This window comes from Corvus hawaiiensis, chromosome 10 (assembly GCF_020740725.1).
Source record: "Corvus hawaiiensis isolate bCorHaw1 chromosome 10, bCorHaw1.pri.cur, whole genome shotgun sequence".
NCBI classification, from domain to species: Eukaryota; Metazoa; Chordata; class Aves; order Passeriformes; family Corvidae; genus Corvus; species Corvus hawaiiensis.
In genome coordinates, this window is record NC_063222.1 from 12,270,597 (window position 1) to 12,289,857 (window position 19,261).

The following is a 19,261-nucleotide window of genomic DNA, read 5'->3' on the forward strand; positions in this document are numbered from 1 at the left end:
GTTTTTAAGCCTCACAGGCAAGTGAAGCAGGAAGAGGTATCATTGTATATTGTTTTCAGTATAATTTGGTGTGATCAATTATATAAAGATCTTTATTTTGCACCTCTTTCTCCTACCTGCTGGAGCACTTTGGTTTGGACAAGCAAGATTTAAGAGTTGAGCTCTCAAAATACTTCCTTAAACAAGCTGTGTAAAGGTTCTGTTTGCCTGTAGGCAGATGTCCTACTTAACAAAGAACATGATATAGAGCATGTCATTGATCACACCTGTTTTAGGGACACAAAGGATGAGATGAAATTTAGTGTGCTAATGGGCAATTAGGATATTCTTCACTGTCAGTTGGTTTGAAAAATAATTAGCTTGAATGAGCACTATCCTTTGAACACAATACAATTTCCCTAAAGCATGAGCATTCAGAGGTTCTTGCAATTACATGGATGATGAAACAGGTACTTAACATGACAAAAAAATACATAAAGTAATTTGAAATAGGTTGTAATAGCAGGTACCACAATCAATTTAGGGGTCTCATATTAATTTTTTTTTCCCCCAACTATGACATTTAAACCATCTCAGTTGCTCTGTAACTTGGACAACAGAGTATTCCAATAATTTCAATTGATCATGAATATTTTTTCATCCTTAGTTGGACAAGTACATTTATTATGGCTTTTAGACCACAAAATGTGCCATTATGGATTTAGAATGTTGATCCATTCTTATAAATGGCTGTGATCGTATCCTGCTAAGCTAGTAAAAGAACCAATGACATAATACGGAATTTCCTGGTATCAGCTGTTGTCCACAACTGAAAACTAATTTGTATTAAGACATGCATTGAATTTAAGCTCAGTAGATACTGTTCTCTAAACTCATACATGGGTTATCTAAACCCACCGTAAAGATACAGCATTTCTATTTATTCCACATTCAGGCATTCCTGAACTGCAGATCTGTTTTTATGCAGTATCCTGGAAATTTCTATTATAATAATAATAAGAGTCTAGTGCAAGAAAAGAAACTGCTAGGCTTGTTTAAGATCTATGGAGGCATCAATCTTAAGACTATCAACTATTTTAGTGATTTAGGTCTATTTGCTGAAAGGAACTAACTGCTACTTGTAGTTTTTCCATTCCCAGTTGTAGTTATGTTGTTGCCTCAAACAAGAAACCATTTAAACAACATTAATTGGTTTTCTCTCCAGAGTTTGTTGGTTTAGTTTGATTAGGGTTTTTTTTTAAATTTTTATTGTTATTCTCGTAATTTTATATTGGTTTCAAATTGCAATAATTCTTCCTTTAAGAAAATAATTTTGATTTTAAAAAGTCATGGCCTTTGATATTTAAACTCCTTTTACTATGAAGTTCAAATATATGGCTGACATTTTTGTTTAATACTGGCATTACCAGCCACCCTTAATGTAACCCCAGTATAACCAAGTCTCTGATCTATTGTTTGCTTGCTGTTCTGCTCGGAAGAAATATCTTGATTAGTGTGGGATGTGGGTTTGGATTTTTGTTGTGGTGGGTGTTGGGATTTTTGGTGATTTGAGCTTCTCAGTGTCTGACTTTCAATGTTAATAATGTTAAGAATCCTTTGCAAGCTCGTGTTTTTGCACAAAAGACTAAGCTTTGTACCCATGAAGCTGATAATCTTTATCGTTTGTGATTATAGCGAAATACCTACAAGTACCAGATATAGATGTTCCTCTTAAATTTTATCATGAACTGTCTATGCATTTCTTTGCTTTTCATTTAAAACTAAACAAATAAATACCTTTCCACTCAAAAGCTTCTAGATGGCCTGGTACGGGCCAGTTAGAGTCATTTGGAGCATTTAGGAAATACCTGAGCATCTGGCTTACCTGTTCTCTGGAAGGGTTCCCATTTCTGTTTTCTGCTACTGGGACAGGACTTTTTATTGTAGTCTTTGAAATGCGCCCAGTCCATGGAAGATTGTAATATAAGAATGGAACTTATGTGATGAAACTGGAGAAATGCTGAATATTTTTTTCTGATCGGTGTTTATCTGTTCTTTCTGCAATTATAGAAATGCCAGTCATTGCACTTGAATGTGGTGGTTTTCTGCAGAAATACCTTAGAACAGATTGTGTGCTCAAATATGCAGTGCATTTTATCAGATTAAAATACATTTCATAAAGTCATATCCTAGGACTTAGGCTTTGAGAATTAGATGCAACTTTTGTGATGGGTTTCCTTTTGTTTGTTTTTTTTTGAAATTCAGACCTATGGTACCCAACACACCTCATGTTCTAAATACCTTTCTAAAATGGCAACTGCTCTATGATCCTGATCACCAACACTTTCTTAAGCAAATTTCTGGGAAAATAAATCAATGAATTTTTATTTCCACATGGAAAGTTTTGGTACCAATGTAAGAAGCAGACCACTTGCAGCAAGAAGTGTAGTCAGAATTATTTTACAAATATTTAATGGATTTTCTTCCATCTGTCTCTTCATAAATACAGTGGTTGATGTGGGATAAGAGGTTTGCTGAAAATTAGAACCAAAAACCTCCCAATTCTCTTTACAATGGTGATCAAAGTTCACCAAAAAGGTAAGATGCACCACTGAGCCTTTCACCATGGGTTTCTCTTTCAAACCAGTACCACAACCAGTTAGCACCTCTGAAATACTGTGGGGTAAAGACTAGTTCTGTAAAGCAGGTATTTTTGGAAATACTGCCTAAGTTGGCTTCCTTTGCTCTTTAGGCCACAAGTTGACAGTGACATAGTTCGTGACATAGGTTCTTGCTATTGCTACAACAGATTTAGAGATACGAATTTATTCAGATTTTCATGATGAAATGTATACAGAATGCTGAGTATTTTTTTCTGGGAGTTCCTAACTATGCAAATACACTTGTAGGTACTGCCAGTTCTTTTGGATGGTTTCCTTCTTGCAAATGTTTCAACTGCTGAAGACAAAACAGGAGGAAAACGATAAAAATAGTTAAATCTTGGATGTAGCCAGAGATGGTTTGTGTACATACACACATTACACCTATTTTAAAGGCATGGTTTGCATATGGATGTAGAGACCTCTTGGTGTTTTGATCCAAGACTCAGTGATACAAATGGGAGTCTTTTCTCTGACCTCAGTGGTCTCTGGAAATATTTTTTTTCCCCTCAGTGACTTGAACTTGTTCATAAAGGAGCAAAAGTTGTTGGTTTGGCAGGGTCACCTTGCTGGAGAGCAGCACTTCTGCTTCCCAGCTGTGGGCATCATTAGAAGGAGTTATGTGTGGGCTGCACAAAAGCATCCCCTACCCTTGGAGAAAGTGGGAGCTGCTGGGGAGTGGCTCCAGTGTGCCTTTGTATCTTCATCTGTCCATCTGGGTTTCGCAGGCTTGGCATTGGGAAAGGGATATTGTTCAGAATTCCTTTGTTGCTGTGGGTCTTTGTTAGGCAAGCAGAAATGCAGTAACGGGAAAATAAAGTGGCTTTTTATATACTAAGATTCTTGCAAATGTTGACAAACTTAGTCTGGAAATGTTTTTACTGATAAATGAAGGTCAGTGAATATTCCTAATTTTAGATTTTAGTAATTTACTATTTTAACTTTGGTTTATCACTGGATTAATTATACAGATTATATATATAGTTTACATTTTTTTCATTGGGACCATTTTAAAAATGATGTTCTGAACTTTTTTTTTATGTCTGACTGAATGAATCAGTCCTTTTCTAAGGAAGAGGATACCTTACCATTTGCAGCTCAACAAAATATTTCTACTACATTATGATAAACGTACAGCCCACCTGTAATTCTTCTTTTAACTGAAGTTATTAATGGCTTTTTTACTACTCAGGAGAGGAATAGCTGTCAGTCTTAGCCTAGGGGCTGGTTAAGTAGGATGTTTATATAGGATGTTTTGAGTTGGATAGTAAATTCCTTTCAATACTTGAGAAAGAAAGACATAATTAATTTAATGTATCAACCATTTTCAGTTAATAATGAGTTTAGCTTTGTTTTAGGTGAATTAACATCTAGAGAATTATTAAATGTTTGGGAAGTGCAGTGAGATTATTTTATGCCATCTCTCCTCTAGGTATTTCAGTATCCAGCTAAATGGTAGCCGGAGGTAGCTGTAAAACTAATTCCCTTAATTCTTTGCAGAAGAGCATCGAGTCCAGCAGTGGTCTCTATCCTCTTACTTCTGCTTTGTAGCATTGATTATTTGTAGCAAATAGATGATCTGAGTGTGCAGTAAGGTTTTGGTTTATGAGGCAGTGATTGACAGTTTCTAAAAATGTTACCAATGTGCTTTTAACAATTTATTTTACTTCAAAAAGAGTTTATTTTGGTGTTACTGATACAGCAAAGATGAGACTTTGAGGCATGATTAAAATAAATATAAAAATCCTCAAGTACGAAGGGATTAAAGATAAGTCTTTAGCCATCTCCTCTCCTAACCAAAACAAATTACCAGACTTTTGGGAGGGAATGGTTTTGTGTATTTCTCAATTTTACCATCTCCTTTAAAAAACAAGAGAGAGAGGGAAACTGTTCAAGATTGTTCTGTAACAGTCCAGCTGTATCTGGATTCATTGTATGTTACTTTCCTTCTTAATTCAGTACCCTCAGCTACTTTCCTGCTAATTTGATTTTTCATTTGTCAGCTGTTCCAAAGCACAGCACAGAAACGGTAGTTACTTCCATTTATCTTCTTCACCAGTTTGTTATGTTCAAGTCTGTAGATGAGGCATATTGGCATGAGCACCAGGAAGAATAGTTGGCTTCATAGCATAACAACATTCTTTTCATACATTGACAGAAACTCAAAGGGCTGTGTTAGAAACAATAGCAAAGGCTAATGAATGTGGTATACTTGGAGCTGAGTAGGAAAAAATGGGGCAGTGATAAGTACTAAAAGCCAAATCTCTCAGACTGTATAGCATGTCTGCATTTTTCAGAGGGAAGGACAGGAAAGAATAAAAGCAGTTTTGCCATTTTATATTTTCTATTCAATTGTAGTTTCTGTCTGAACTTCAAGTGAAACTCAAAACAGTGAGAAGGTTGCTGTGTCTTGTGTGTCTCAGCTCTTTCTGGAAGCCTCCTAGTTTTTCTAAAGTATGAAAGGAGGAAAAATATCTTCACTGCCTTTCCTTAGGATTTTCTGTACAACTCAGTAAATCATAGGAGAGTTTGATTAAACCTAGACTTGACTGCTGATTGGCTGGAAGAGATGAAATGAGTAGACCAGCACTGGGCTTTTGACTCTGGTTTCTTGCTGCCCTCCAGTTTGCTGCTTCTAATTCCAAATGCATCTAAAAATACCTGGTTGGAATGAGCTGTCCAGGGAGGCTGTGGAGCCACCATCCTTGGAGGTGTTCAAGAAAAGACTGGACGTGGCACTCAGTGCCAGGGTCTGCTTGACAAGGTGGTGTTGGGTCATAGGTTGGACTTGACGATCTCAAAGGTCTTTTCCAACCTCGTTGATTATGTGGGGGAAAAAAATATTTGGGTGTTTACAAACTAAGAGAACTCCCATTTTCTCAAACAGAACACTTGAAACCTTGGTATTTTTGCATTAAAAAGCGAGGCAAGTTTGGTGTGCAGTGTAGCACACTGTATGAGATCTGTAGCACACCCAAGTGTGGGTTAGTGAACTTTAATTATATTCTGTTGTTATAACATAGTTGGCAGGGCTGTGCTATTTATGGAAGGGAGAATTTGTATAAAACTGGTATAAATTAAAACCAAGCAAGTATTGGAAGTTGTTACAACATTTGATCAAATATCCAGATCAGAACTCTCTGTTACGGTTACCTGTATGGTACTTGCTGGGTTCAAAAGAGATTACTGCTGTCTTTGATTATCTTCTACAGTAAAGCCTCTACAAAAGTAAGAGTTTTTTTGGAAATGAGAAGTGTGTGTTCTTTGTATGGGTATTTAAGTGTTTGTATAGTTTGGTTTTTGTATGGATACCGCATTCACTAGTGCCAGGACAGATGGTGATACTGAAAATGGTAAGCTATTCAACCGAAATGTTCTAGATTCTTCTTTAACACAACTAATGCTGGCATGAAAAAGAAATACAGACATACTGCTTCGTAATAGCTCTGCTATTTATTTGCTACACTGCTCTTATCTGGCAGCATCAGACCTAACTGTATGTTTCTACTAGTGAGATTTTCACAGTTTGGTAGCTTGATCTATTCTTTACAGAAACTGTCTTGCACATCCTATTATCTAACCTAAAAATAAGGTCATAACTTCAGAGAAGTGGAAAAATGAAGTGAGAGTGTTTGGTGTAACACTTCTGTGGCATTGCATTAGTACAGATTTAGTTACATCTGTTGCAGTTAGAGTGATTTTCTTGGTTTGGTCCAAAGTGCTTTAGTTGTGAACTTTAGTAACAAAAGAAACTCCTCCACAGAGTGACAGGATGGGGTCTCAGTCTTCTGTATTCACAGAACATGGTTCTAGTTCACATAAAATTAATTGTAAAATATACAATGGAAGAGCTAATGTTTTGTTCTAAGTTTGTTGTAATATCCTTTGGGTTTGTCTATCATCTGGTGTTGTTGCAGTTTTCCATATCCTTAAAATACAATCTTAGACTCCCTTAGTCTCTAATTTTTTTTTTTTTGCTGATGTGTTGAAAAGCCTGTGTTTATTTCTTGCACAGACGTCAGGTGATGTTTCAGTAGTAGCAGTGGCCTAATTACCATTTCTGAACACTGTGGCTTATAAATATTTTGATAAGACAAAGGTGTTATTTCATTAATATTTCTGCTGTAATTAAGAGAAAAAAGGTGTCAGGGAACTATTTTAGGTAAGGGGATAATTTAAATATCTACATGCAGATACAAATACATGCATTTAAAACATCCAGACTTTGCTGTTCATATTGTTTGATGTAAAATAAGATCTCTTCTTGAACATAAAGCTTTTCAAAATACATTGTCTAGCCTTTTATTTTTGAGTCAACATATAAAGGAGCATTTTTCATTTTTTTATGACACCTCATTCTGTTCCTAATGATTATTAAAGCACATGTATATTTGAAGTGGTGAGCATGTTTTATGGGGACTCTGCAAGGACTTGTCTTAACTGTGTAAACAGTATCCATTTTCTTAAATAAAAATTAATCTGGGATTCTATAAAGAAAAATAAATGTTTTCATCAGAAACCTTGGTATTTAATTGACAATTTCACTACTGAATAGATTTTTTTTTAAAAATGCAAGTAGTTTAATTATGATGATTTAAAAATAAATTATTAAACTACAGCATTACAATGCAGTTTTGACCCTCTGTGGGGCAGGTGAAAGTTTAAGAAATGCTGAATGTTACAAAGTCTTTATTACCAATTGTTTTATTATCTTTAAAGCTAATTTGCTTATCCTTAACACTGTAATTCTGCTCAGAAGGCAGACTGTGATTTTTGCCCCTCAGCTGAGCTGGTGTGTGTAACCAAGCCTTGCATTGTTTCTTTGCTGGATGACTCGATGTGAATTCTGGAGAGCTCCTGGAGTAGCCTGTCCTGGCTCCTCTTGGGGTGCCAGGGCACAGAACTGTGGGGCTTGGTGTGCTCTTGCTGTTCAGATTATTTTGCACAGTTTGTATGGTTGGGCTGCCATGTGTCCTTCCCTTGTGAAACTGCTGCCAGATGGGGGTGGGACTTGTGTGTGCATCTGCTGTGGGTCTGCACATGTTGGACTCAGTGCTAAAAGCAAACACAAAAGCTGCTTTTGCCAGAAGCAACTGCTGAGGACACTGAAATAGTTTTAACATTCTGGAGTTTACTGTGTAAAGTAGGGATTGTGAAAAATGTGAATGCTTGTTAATACTTGTTATTATTAATGGGTTAATACTTGTTAGATATTCTTTTGGTTGTGGTTTGTTGTTCGGTTTAGTTTTGTTGTTGGGTTGTTTTTTTTGGGTGGTGGTAGCTTTATTGTTTGGAGGGGTTTTCTGGTTTTGGTTTTTATTTTTATTTGACTAAGAGCAGTTTCTGGAAGTTGTAATTGCCCTGAAACCATCATAATTGAAAACATTCAATTCCCTGTCGTCTTTCTGTTGTGATGCTTTGGCTTACAGGATATATGTGCATTTTTCTCCTATTACAGAACAAAATAACAGTTGTTTTTCATTGTGTCTTGTAGATTTTGGTGGAGGAACACACAATAATGAGCGGCGACCTTATGGGTTTTGGTTCCCACCTGAGCACTCAGAAGAGGACATAAGAAGGCAAAGGCTTCGTAGGTTTGACAGACGATGAAGTTGGCAGGTGGCGATGTAAATTGTGAAGTGCAATTCAGACTTACCAAATATTTACAGATTTATTTGTATTCTGTAATTTACAGAATAATTTATAATCATTCTTCCATTATTTTTACTACTTTTTGCAGAACTGCAGAAGATTTTGTGAGTTCAGTCTCAAAGTTGGAACTTGAATACGAAATGTGAGATAAGAATCAAAATATGATCTTTGGCTGTCTCCATCTTAATGCACCTTAAATGGAAGAAGACTGATGGTTTTACCAAACTGTCTTTTTTTCCTTAAATTATTTTGTATAGCTTTAAGAATTCCTTGGCTTCTTGACTGCTGATGTTCTCAGACAACAGGTTTTCTTCATCCATTGCAGCAGAAATGTTGCATTTTCTATGTAACTTTAAAACTATGCAATTGTTCTTTACAAACCTTTCTCAGTTGTCTATGATGACCAGCTCGTTTTTTGGGATTGCCATGTGAAATACACTTGAAAAGTTTGCTTTGATGACAGTGGCTGGGTCATGTGAGTCTAGGCTTAAGCTTTTGAGCAGTCTTCCAAACTGTGTGACAAATAGTTGCAGCTATCCTTCCCCTGCTGTCCCTACCAAAGAATTATTTAATACAAACATCAGTGTTGCAGTCATCCTCACACCATATTATCCAGAGCTTGGATGTGATAAAACTGGGTTGTAACTACTTATGATTTCCTAAAGCCTTCTTAATATTTATGTTTTAAATCAAAAACTGCTGCCCTTTAAAGAGCTGAAATAATTTGTGGGGAGTTTTGTGTAAAGGTAGCTGGCTGTGCCATACCAAGTATATATTTATTTAGTAATATACTTTTTTAAAGCATCTATTTCCCTTTCTAAGAAGGTTTGGAAATTTTATTTTGTATATGCTGTTCATGCCGCTTTAAATATTCCACTATTTCTTAAGATTTATCTTGTTTGAAGACCAGTATCAGATCTGACAGTGTGTAGACTTGTGGAGATCTTGCCTAAATACAGGCTACCTTGAATTCTTCATTTTCTAGAATTCCCTTACCCAACCAGAAGAGTTGAGAGGAGACCTGAGAGCTCAGTTGTCCCTCTGGGCACACCCTCCACACAAGGCTGTCCTGCCTGCGGCACTGCTGCCTGTTAATGTTAACTAATGAACCTCAAGGGGTTTGGTTCCAGTATTGCCCTGAAAAATATCACTGCTTGTCCAGGCATTTTATCCTCAGAATGAAAGAATTTGGCAATGTTCCTCTAAAACTTGTAGTCTTGGAGAAGTATGATTGCAGAAGAATTATTTGGTTACTGTCTTTCGACAGAGACCTGTTGGAATCCCCACCAACCTGTGATTTATGAAGTCTACTTTTCTATGAGGTTATCTTTTGAATATAAGAAACAGTGCTGTATTTTTCATATAGAAAAATATCCTGAAAGGAAATTTTTTACTGTGTTCTTTAAATAAATAGTATCTCCCTTTTCTGTTTGTAGCTAATGTATGCAGGGGAAGCTCTTGTTTGCTGGGAAAAGCACAATATCAGGATGCATATTTTGGGCTTGGGGTTTTGGGACCCAGCTGACAAAACTGCAGTGGACTTCAGGTACAGACAGAATGCTGATTTCTGGTGTGTTCTTGGGCTTGGTTGGTTTTGTATATATGCAATAGCCTTAGAATAAAACAGCAGACACTTCTATAGAAGGCCAACTTTTTTATGTTCACTGAAAATAAGTCTCAAGAACCTGCATATTTTTCTCAGCAGGTAATAATTGGATGTAAATGAGAAGGATGTAGCATTGGTTTCTCAGAAATCCATTAATGCTCTGGTCAAAAGTTGCAGTGTAACATACTGTGTGTGTTAAGCTCTGATATTTTACTTATTTAAAAGCACAGGGTGAGCTGCTAGTCAGGTGAAAAAAGACGCTTAATGAAAATCAAAAACCTGATTACAATTCTATAAGCACTTGGTCTTGTAAAGTGAGCTTAGAAATACATGCCATTAAATATTCACAAAAATTGTCAGTACTAACAAAATTTCAGTTGTTTTGCCCTTTTTTTGTATACAGAATTGAAATAAATATTTTTTTAACATTTAAAGCTGTTTGGTTTTAATTGTAGTAATTAATAAGGTGTATATTTTAAATGACAGAGCTTCTGCCATGTTGTTAGAAATGAAGACTTGTAATACCAAGGGGGCAGATTGATTGTATTGGGACTAACTTTGTTTCTTTTTAATTTAGAGGAGGTTTTGGAGTTGAGTGTTGAAAATTCTGGTGCTTAGAGTATTTGGAAGGTTTATTAACACCTGCTTTGTTGCAGGTGGTTTGGACTGGAGGACCTTTAAAGGTCCCTTCAAACCCAAACTGTTCTGTGAATCCTTAGCAGGATCTTTGCCATTAAAGCCCCCATCAGTGTAGGTGTCAGAGCACTGCTGAGGCAGATGTGCTGGATGAATCCCCAGTGTGCTCTGTTGTGCTTGGTCTCTTCAAGGAGAAAAATTAAGGGCAGTTACCCAGGTGGGTGTGGGACCTTGGTTATTCTCCGGCCCTGGTTGCTGCCTGACTCCCTTAAGTAGGGGCTCTTTAAGAAAACCTAGCTTTGTATAAAATATTTCAGCATCTGCACTTCGGTTCCTTTGTTGTAGGAGCTGTGATTTCTTGAGAGTTTTTTGTATGTCCTCTAAACTCTGTGATCAGGTACCATGTAAGAAATTCCACTCCCTAATTAATCCTAATCAGCAGACTTGTTAATGGACACATTCTTGAAATTTAATGGTTGAATGACCTAACATATTACTGTTAATAAATAAGGGTTTTTCATGGCCCAGAATTAAGACGTGATGAAAGAACTGTGTTTAGCTTTTAAAATTCTTTTCCCTCTTCCATCTTTAAGCACAGGCAAATTCTGTGGTTTTGTGTCTGCATGCTGTTTTCCCTGGTGGCACCACTTCTCCTAAGGGGAAAAAATGCCCCTTAAAATACCACAAAAACAGTATTTGTACAGATATAGAGGGTGTAGTAGGAGATAGTGAAGGGACTGGCCACTTCAGGGTAGTTTGGCCATTTTTTTTATCCTGCAGGACTAAAGTAACTTTCTCTGGCCATCCCTTGCTCTGTTTAATTATGATACTCCTGGGTGCCAAGTGTATGTATGCTGTTGATACAATAATAGAGAAATGCTGAACCTTTGAAGCTTCTGCCTGTCTCCAGGGCTGCACTCCAGAGGTGTGAATGTGGAGATGGCACAGCACGGCGGCGTGACACCAGGAATGGATGGCTTGGGAGAGTCTGGGTCCAGCTGCCCTTCCTTCTGTTGAGAGGGGATGGGAATGGGCGTTGCAGTTCATTTTCCCCTCTGATTCCATGGCTGGGGAATTGTACCCGTTTTGGTTCAGCACTGAGTGACTTGAGTGTCGATCATGCTTCCACACAACAGCTGGTGAGCAGATCCTCGTGTTTGTGCTGTGGCTTCTGGAGTGTGCAGACATGAAGGACAGAAGCATTGTATGGGTTTATTATGAGCTTCTCATTGTTCCCTATATAAAAAAAATTGGTTATTTCTTATTTGTTACCAGAGTTCAGAAGGCAAGAAAATATTAACACTTCTGAGCTTTCAGTCATAGGAGCTGTTTCTAAAGGGATGTCAAGCTTTCTAAAAAGTCTTACAATAAATACTGATATGCATTTCTCTTTCAGGAGCTGGGAAAACTGGAGAAAGGCAGTTTTTCATACACATCTAATATGGTTTGGGCATTTTTGTTTATATCATGTGCTGAGATTGGCAATGTAACTGGGTTAGTAAAAGAGCAGATTGGGGATACATATGCAGCATTCTTCTGCTGCACGAGAACAGTGGTAAGCCCAGCTCTCTTGTCTATTTACAAGCAGAAATTGGCCTAACTTGCAGCAAAAGGAGTGCAAGCAAAAGATTTCTAAACATGTGGATAGTGAACTTCCCTAATAAGCTAGAGATACTCCAGAATTTCCTTATTCTGTCTCTTTGGAGCAGGTTAAACAAGCACCCCTTCAGGGCTGTTGGGCAGGTCAGCAGTAAATGTGCTTGCCTTGGTGCAGAATGTTAGATTAGGTCTTTGGTCCTTCACCAAACGATTCTTTGCAGGGATCATTTAAGAGAGATTGGTGTACAACCACTTCTGTGAGTCAGTGTTTTCCTTCCTTACCCATGTAACAAGTGAAAGAATGGCCCTAAATCCATACAATATTAGTGAGTATGGAATGAACTTTTTGCTGACTTTTAAAAATTATAAACTATTTATGTATTAAGTTCTGCAGCTGAGAAGGCTGTTGTGACATCATTTATGCAGAGACACAACCTGTCTGTGGCCAAAAGTTCTGTAACGTCTGGTACTATTTATTGCATCTAGTTCACTTTTTCACATGGATCTTAAATGTTTAGGCACAATAGAATTAAAACCTTCTAAAATACTAATTTGCTTTGTAGTTTTTAAAATCCAGCGTGCAGAGTCTAACAGACTGCAGATATAACTGCCTCAGAGTAACCATTTTTAACTTTTTCACTTCACATCACAATTTAATTGATTTCTGCCTATGAGGAAGATTGAACTCCACTTTAGTGAAAGCACCCCTTAGGAGTGGTGTTTGTCATCAGTGCATGGAAGACTAAATTCAGGAAAAGATCTTGTTTTCCTTGTACTGAAACTTTGTTTTGCCAAGCTGAACCTGATGTCAGTTTGGGACTTGAGTGCTTCATTCCAAGTCTTGCTGTAAACCAACCAGGAGTACCGCACAGGGACACTACAGAGAGTCTGTAGGGGTGGTACCTTACTGCGGGTCCTCCTTTAGGACTTGGTTAGGCTTTTGTCTCTCATGTTCAGCATTTCTACTTCAGTGAATCTGAGGAAAACATTTAAATATGTGGAATTTCAAACCTCACGAAGCTCAAGCCTGTCTTCTTTTGTGAAGCCGTGGGGCAGTGTGTGGTCAAGGACGAGGTGAGCTGTGCTGTGAGGTGCGTGAGCTGCCTTACATGGAGGAACTGTGTTTGTTGAACACGTTCAGTGATAAATATGGAGTTGTTTTTACTTTGTACTTATAAAATATCACCTCTAATTGAACTTCCACTACCTTCTGGAACATCTGGATGAAGTGACTAGGAAAGGGGAAAGCTGTTAAATATGAATATGGAGCAGCATCTGTTGGAGTGCTGGTGGGGATTTTTCCTCCACCTGGCTAGTTTTCCAGATGGTTCAGGTGGGCAGAATTTCAGCAACTGTTTCTGTTGTTTGGTCAGTTTAAAATGCTGATTTCTGAAATCAGATCTAGTAATGAAATAGATCCCCAATTTGATGAAGCAATTGCTTCACCTGCTGGAAAGTTCTTAGCAGAGCTGTCAGAATTTTTTTTATTGTTTTGAAGACTAATGGGCTCTGTTCTTGCCTGACTGGTGCTTCTCACAGCTGGCTTTGGAGAGATCCTTTTTCTTGCAAGTAACTGTTCCCCATTACAGATCCTTCCTGTGGTCTCGAATGGATGTTTTCTATCTTGCTCAGACAGTTCTAATGCAAGTCAAGCCTTAGAACAGAAATCCTCATCTGTGCAGCATTTGTCTGTATATGGCCACTGAGTGGAGTTACAAGTTACTTAAGGATTGCTTGTAAGCCCTGGAAAGGCCGGGAGTCAGTCTGGGACATCAGTCTGAAGTGGCCATGTGGAATAACAGAAACAAATTCGCAGATGGCTGTGGTTTATGTTCTGAATTTGGATGTGGTACAAGTCAGAGCATTGCTGAGGGCTGCTGGTGTGGCCCCACACACTGTGCTGGCAACACTCCCTGTGTGCTGGCTCTGTGTGCCCGGAGCAGGTGTGATGCAGAGCACATTCAGTCTGCTCAAGAGTGTACTTTAAAGCTTTAGGGGGATCCTTTTCAAAAAGTGAGCTTCCTGGGTTAATGGGTAAAAGGTTTGCTTAATTTGCCTTAAATACAGAAAAAAATTACGGACTATAAGAATTCTGGGTTTTGACTGTGTTGATACTACTTTTGTTTTCCTCTGGTGCTTATGAACCAGCCAAAGCAGGAAAGAGGTTTTTGGTTAAGAGTTTACTCAGGAAGTATCCCTGGACCAGTTTTGCTTAAACTTGTTGCACATAGTAATGTGATTTGGGAATGACCTATGCCCCTGCAGGTATTCCCACAAACAGGCTGCAGCCCACAGAGGAACAATGTCAGAGCACAGGGAAAGAGTGAGAAGGAAGGTGCAGCACAGAGAAGCTACTTTGTACCTGGAACACGAGCCCCCAGCAGCTTCTGGCTACCTCCTGCCTCCCTGAAGGGACTGACTGGCACTTGCTGTGCTAACAAGGGAGCAGAGCAGGGCCTGGAGTGACTTGACCCTTGGAAACTTGGAGGCAAGGTATGTTAAGGTTTGTCAACTTTTTCCCCAAAATAATAAATTCCTCGAGCTGAGTCTGTTTAGCCCCCAACAGTACTTGGTAAGTGATTTCCCCCCATCTATATTCTGACCAGTGAGTTTCTTGCTCTTTTCCTCATGTTTTCTCTCCTGTCCTGCTGTGGGGTGAAGCAGCTGGACAGATGTGTGGCTGCCAGCCAGGGCCAGCTCTCCACAGGAGCTCGACAGCTCCCAGGCAGGGGATGTTGCTGAGGTGGCAGCACATGACAAGCAGGGGCCTGGGGCAGCAAAACCTGGCCATGGCCCCTGCCCTGCTTCTGTAGGAGGCTGTGTCAGCTCACAGGCCCCAGCCAAGCACCACCTCTGTCTGGAGCTGAAGCATCTTTGGTGTATTCTCATTCTGGTACCTGTTCTTTGCATGTGGATTGTGGACTCCAAATCCAGAAGCTCTGCTGTACACAGATGAATTTGAAGTACTCTTTTAAAATACCATTTTTACAGTACAGCACCATTATGATAAAATGAGTGATACCTGTTGTAAGTTTTGCTTTAGTCTCTCCTTTTTGGCATGCTCTGTATAAACCAAAAGATGACATTCAAGAGATGTTTTCAGTATAGGGCTTGTGCATCTCCTTCCTTGAAATGAAAAATACCAAATGAAGCAAAAATGGCCACATTCCCTGTGAGCAGATTACAGTTCAGGCCATGCAGTGTTTTTCTTCCACTTGTTATCCTCTAGAAATCCTGATGCACACAGATGTGAGGGACAAGAATTTGCCACCTGCCTTGAGGATTTGCCCCGAGTTAGAGCCAGGACCGTCCCTGTGTCCTGGCCATGGTTTGCCAGGGGGATGGGCAAGCAAATCCCTTCATTGGAAATCACTGGTTCTGAATTTAATTCCCAGGCAGTTCACCTCAAATGGTTCCAATTCCTGTGACATCCAAGTGTAGCCAGCATCATTTTCTGTGTTGCTGTTAATATCCTGCATGCTGTTGAGGATAAAATTCACTTCTTCACCAGGCCTACACAAGATTCAAACTCTAGAATGCCATAGTAAGGGGAATTTGGACTTCAAGGACTAGCACAAGGCCATTGCTTTTAGGAGTATTTTTACTTTAACAGTTTCAGCTATGCCTTTTCACACAATTTCATAAATAGGTTCCCTATGAATAATTTAGCAGTTATTTTTTTACTTATAGTCACTGGACAAATAATTGCAGAGTTAAAGCATCTGCTGCTTTATGCTTTGATCTGTTTTACTTGCTGTGTAATATTAAGCAATTTATCTGCAATTTCATTTTAAATTAGTACAATATTTCTGACAAATGCCTTATGGAGTTAGCTGAGCATGGAACAGGAATTTACACATTTAGGAAATCTGACCTGTCTGTAGTAGCTTGAAAATACATGTCCTTTATATGTTCTTACAGACCATAGGAAAAGGGAGCTGGCACAGGTGCAAAAAGTCTGCATCAAAATAATACAGAAATATGACTGATTTGTGTGATGTTTTTAAACAAAAGAGCAACGTGGTAGAATGCTGTGAAATGGCCTATTTAAATTATTGGTGAGGTGTTTTGTTGATGTTTTTAAGATTTTCTGTATATTTGTTCAAGTTAAGTGAACCCATTTTATTCCCTTATCTTCAGCTTGTCTTTATGACCAAATTTGCAGTAACATAGTATATAAGGTTTTATTGTTTACCTCAGTGCAATTCATACCAAAAGCCCCACTTTGCTTTTCAGCAAAGCCACAGCCCCTCTCCAGTGTTTCTCACCTGAAAAGAGACTGCAAATGAGTGATGGGAGAGCTGGTGAGCACTGTCAGGTAAGGCTCACAAATGAGACCTCAGTGTGGAATCACCTAAATCCACTCAGGAAATGGGACCATCACCTGAGCCATTGGTGTTTGTTCCTGTGACTGTGAACAGCAGCTTCAGCTCCCAGCCCCATAGGGCTTTAGCTGAGACCTTTTTGGAAACCCAGTTTGCACGCCTTGGAGAACAGGTGACCTAAGCACTGGTGCTCCTCTCCACCTGCTGCTTTCTTCCCACAGGAAGCTCCTGAGCTGCTCAGCACCTCGCAGAGTCGAGACTTTGGGGTTTATGTCAGACTGGAGAGCTGCTCTCCCCTGCTCTTGGGATGCTGCCTGAATCAGGAGGGGATGGAATTCCTGCATACAGGTCAATGGAAGGGATTCGCCCCTCCTCAGCAGTGTGGTGTCAGATCTGACATGTGCAGCCAGGATCACCCAGGAGTGACCAGACGTGTGCCCCGTCCCAGCAGGCACGAGGACCAGAGGGAAATGTTCCCTGACACAGGTGAGAATGGCACATGCCCCAGGAGGGCTCCTGACCCTTGCTCAGGTGAAAGGGCAGAGTCAGTTGACCACCATGTCAGCACAGCACATCAGAGGTCTGGCTGGTTGTGTCAGGAGGAAGTTGCACAGTCAGATGTATTTACACTCGACTGGACTTATCCTCTGTCTGTTTTATTTTCCTCTGGCTGAGACTGGAATGTCTGTCTTTCCTGCTCTTTGAGTTTGTGTATCCAGCTTTTAAATTGGCTGATCAGCCTGTTGTACTCGTGATGGCTTCAGAGGGAGTTTGCTTTGAATTAGTACCCTTGGATGAGGATGGCAGTTTCCTTGAAAATCCTTTTGCTGGGGGCACCTCAGTGAACACAAATTGAAATGAAAAGTGCTGGAACCAGCATTCGTTTCCATTCTAGTAAAATGTAGCTTATTTAACTGGTAAAAGGAGCATTTGTGGCCCTTCTGCACATGATGGACTCTCCATTTGCAGTCTGTGTTTTCAGATGTTTCCCCATGATATAAAACCATTAAATAGTTCTGGTTTTACAGCTGAATGAAGGAGGTACAAATGGGTTTTCACTTTTTCAAAAGGCGATTAGTGCTTTAGGATATGAACATTTTTACAATCAGTGCTTTAAAAAATAAAAAGCATCTTCTGAGCTATCATTCCATAAGGATCTTAATGGTGATGGTTCTTTTTTTGGTGGTGTATTTACAAACAAAGAAGCAAAATATGAACACAATTTATTGTCCTAACACTTCTTATATTCATCACTCAGATTAAGTTCACCTGCTTTATCACCATATCACTGTTTCTTTTCAATTAATGTTAGAAATTGCTTTTTTCTTCAGCAACTTGGACTAGAGTTTAATAATTTAATGTAACTGCTCTTAGAAATTAATTGTAAATATAAATACAGGTTTTTAAGGATTTTTTAATCTCAGCTTATTTTATTTTCTTACATAATCTGCTATTAAATGGATTTGCAGCTTTTTGTTGCTTATGAAAGCCCAATTAACAGTTCTTTCACAGTCTGGTTCAGTACTGCAGTGGTAAAAGACTTTGATCTTCATTGTTTTTATTAGTAGATTATTTTTTAACAATTACATTTTTCCCTTCCCTCAGAAACAGCAAGTGCAAAGTTTCTTTAGCTTGGGAAATTCAGCTACAGGGCTTTGATATTTGTATGTTTGCACATTTCTATTGATATAGATAAATATTTATAATACGCCATATAAATGCACATATTCTTCCTGCTGTAAATGCCATTTTTAACAGGAAGTCCATTCTCTTGCACAACAGGTATGGTGTCCTTGGTATTCCCAGCCTGACTCAATCCTCCAAGCTTGCCTTGTTCCCTGTACATTACAGCAGTGGACTCCAATGTGACAGAGATTTTACTGCCTGCAGATGTGTATACATGGGTGGATGAGGCTCAACAGATCCCTCATCTTTCAGTCTCATATATCCATTCCAGCAAAGAACAGTGCTGCACACTTCCACATGTATTCAAACATGAGCTGCTTTTTAAACCTTTAGCATGTTGCTCATCCTCACTCAAGCCTCTCTCTCTAGCTGCCTGTTTTTGGTTTGCTTCTTAGCCATGCTTCAGGCATACCTGGCATCTACTGATTTTTTTCCTCTGCTCTTGTCCTTCTTTAAGAGTCCCTGATAGGGGCGCTGGTGCAAACTGCAGCTCAGGCATGACAGTGGTCAACCAGAAACTGTATTCATTAGCAAAGAACTGACACGTTCCCCGCTGGCCCTGGCACTCGATGAATGGTGCTGATCTGAAGTCTTCCAGGCAGCTTCCAGGTGACATAAGGGACTGTCCACCACCCTGGTCACCAGAGCCAGTGTGCTGGAAGGAACAAAGAGAGAACTTGGTAACTGTGCAGCAAAAATAGGTAAATTATGTTCATCTGTCTTTTTTTCTACTTGCTTTTAACTGTGCTGGTTTTTGCAATCTTAAATTGGAGTAAGATTCTTTTTCTGGAGAAAATCTTAATTTGTTCTGTAATAAATTAATCTCAAAGTCTAGAGCCAGCTCATTTATTTTTCCGGTATTTATCAAACTGAAGAAAGGAGTAGTCTGGGTTGATTCTGAACGATGCCATTATCCAAACTGCTGCAAATGTAACTTGAGGATGGCATTGAAAAGACCTGGAGTTCTAATTCTGAAAATTATGTCTTTGTACATGAAAATCCAGCAAAACCTTTGTAATTTTAGGAAACGTGTATCTTAAGGCTCTGAGTACAGTATATGTAGCTACAGCCAGATTCTGCAATTTGGAACTAACCCTTGTCTTGTTTCTTGTGAATTT

General features: G+C 38.9%; 2 protein-coding genes and 1 long non-coding RNA gene across 12 annotated transcripts in view; 2 read left to right on the forward strand and 1 right to left on the reverse strand.

Moving 5' to 3' along the window:
- RHBDD1 (rhomboid domain containing 1) overlaps nt 1-10,331 on the forward strand; it is a 28,742-nt gene extending 18,411 nt beyond the window's left edge. For 5 of the 7 annotated variants that reach the window (XM_048314761.1, XM_048314758.1, XM_048314760.1 and 2 more), the window contains one exon: nt 8,134-10,331. In XM_048314761.1, the coding sequence (XP_048170718.1) occupies nt 8,134-8,249 (116 nt within the window). In that variant the 3' untranslated portion in view covers nt 8,250-10,331. The remainder of the gene's footprint in view (nt 1-8,133) is intronic. The other 2 variants (XM_048314763.1, XM_048314764.1) reach the window with 2 other exon arrangements.
- Nucleotides 10,332-12,880: 2,549 nt separating this feature from the next.
- Nucleotides 12,881-16,917, forward strand: LOC125330825. The gene is made up of 3 exons (XR_007205715.1): nt 12,881-14,625; nt 16,369-16,450; nt 16,679-16,917. It is a non-coding gene; the product is annotated as an uncharacterized LOC125330825 (long non-coding RNA).
- A 746-nt stretch (nt 16,918-17,663) lies between these two features.
- The window catches only part of COL4A4 (collagen type IV alpha 4 chain), a 67,164-nt gene continuing 65,566 nt past the window's right edge, over nt 17,664-19,261 (reverse strand). For all 4 annotated transcript variants that reach the window (XM_048314493.1, XM_048314494.1, XM_048314492.1 and 1 more), the window contains one exon: nt 17,664-18,798. In XM_048314493.1, the coding sequence (XP_048170450.1) occupies nt 18,535-18,798 (264 nt within the window). In that variant the 3' untranslated portion in view covers nt 17,664-18,534. The remainder of the gene's footprint in view (nt 18,799-19,261) is intronic.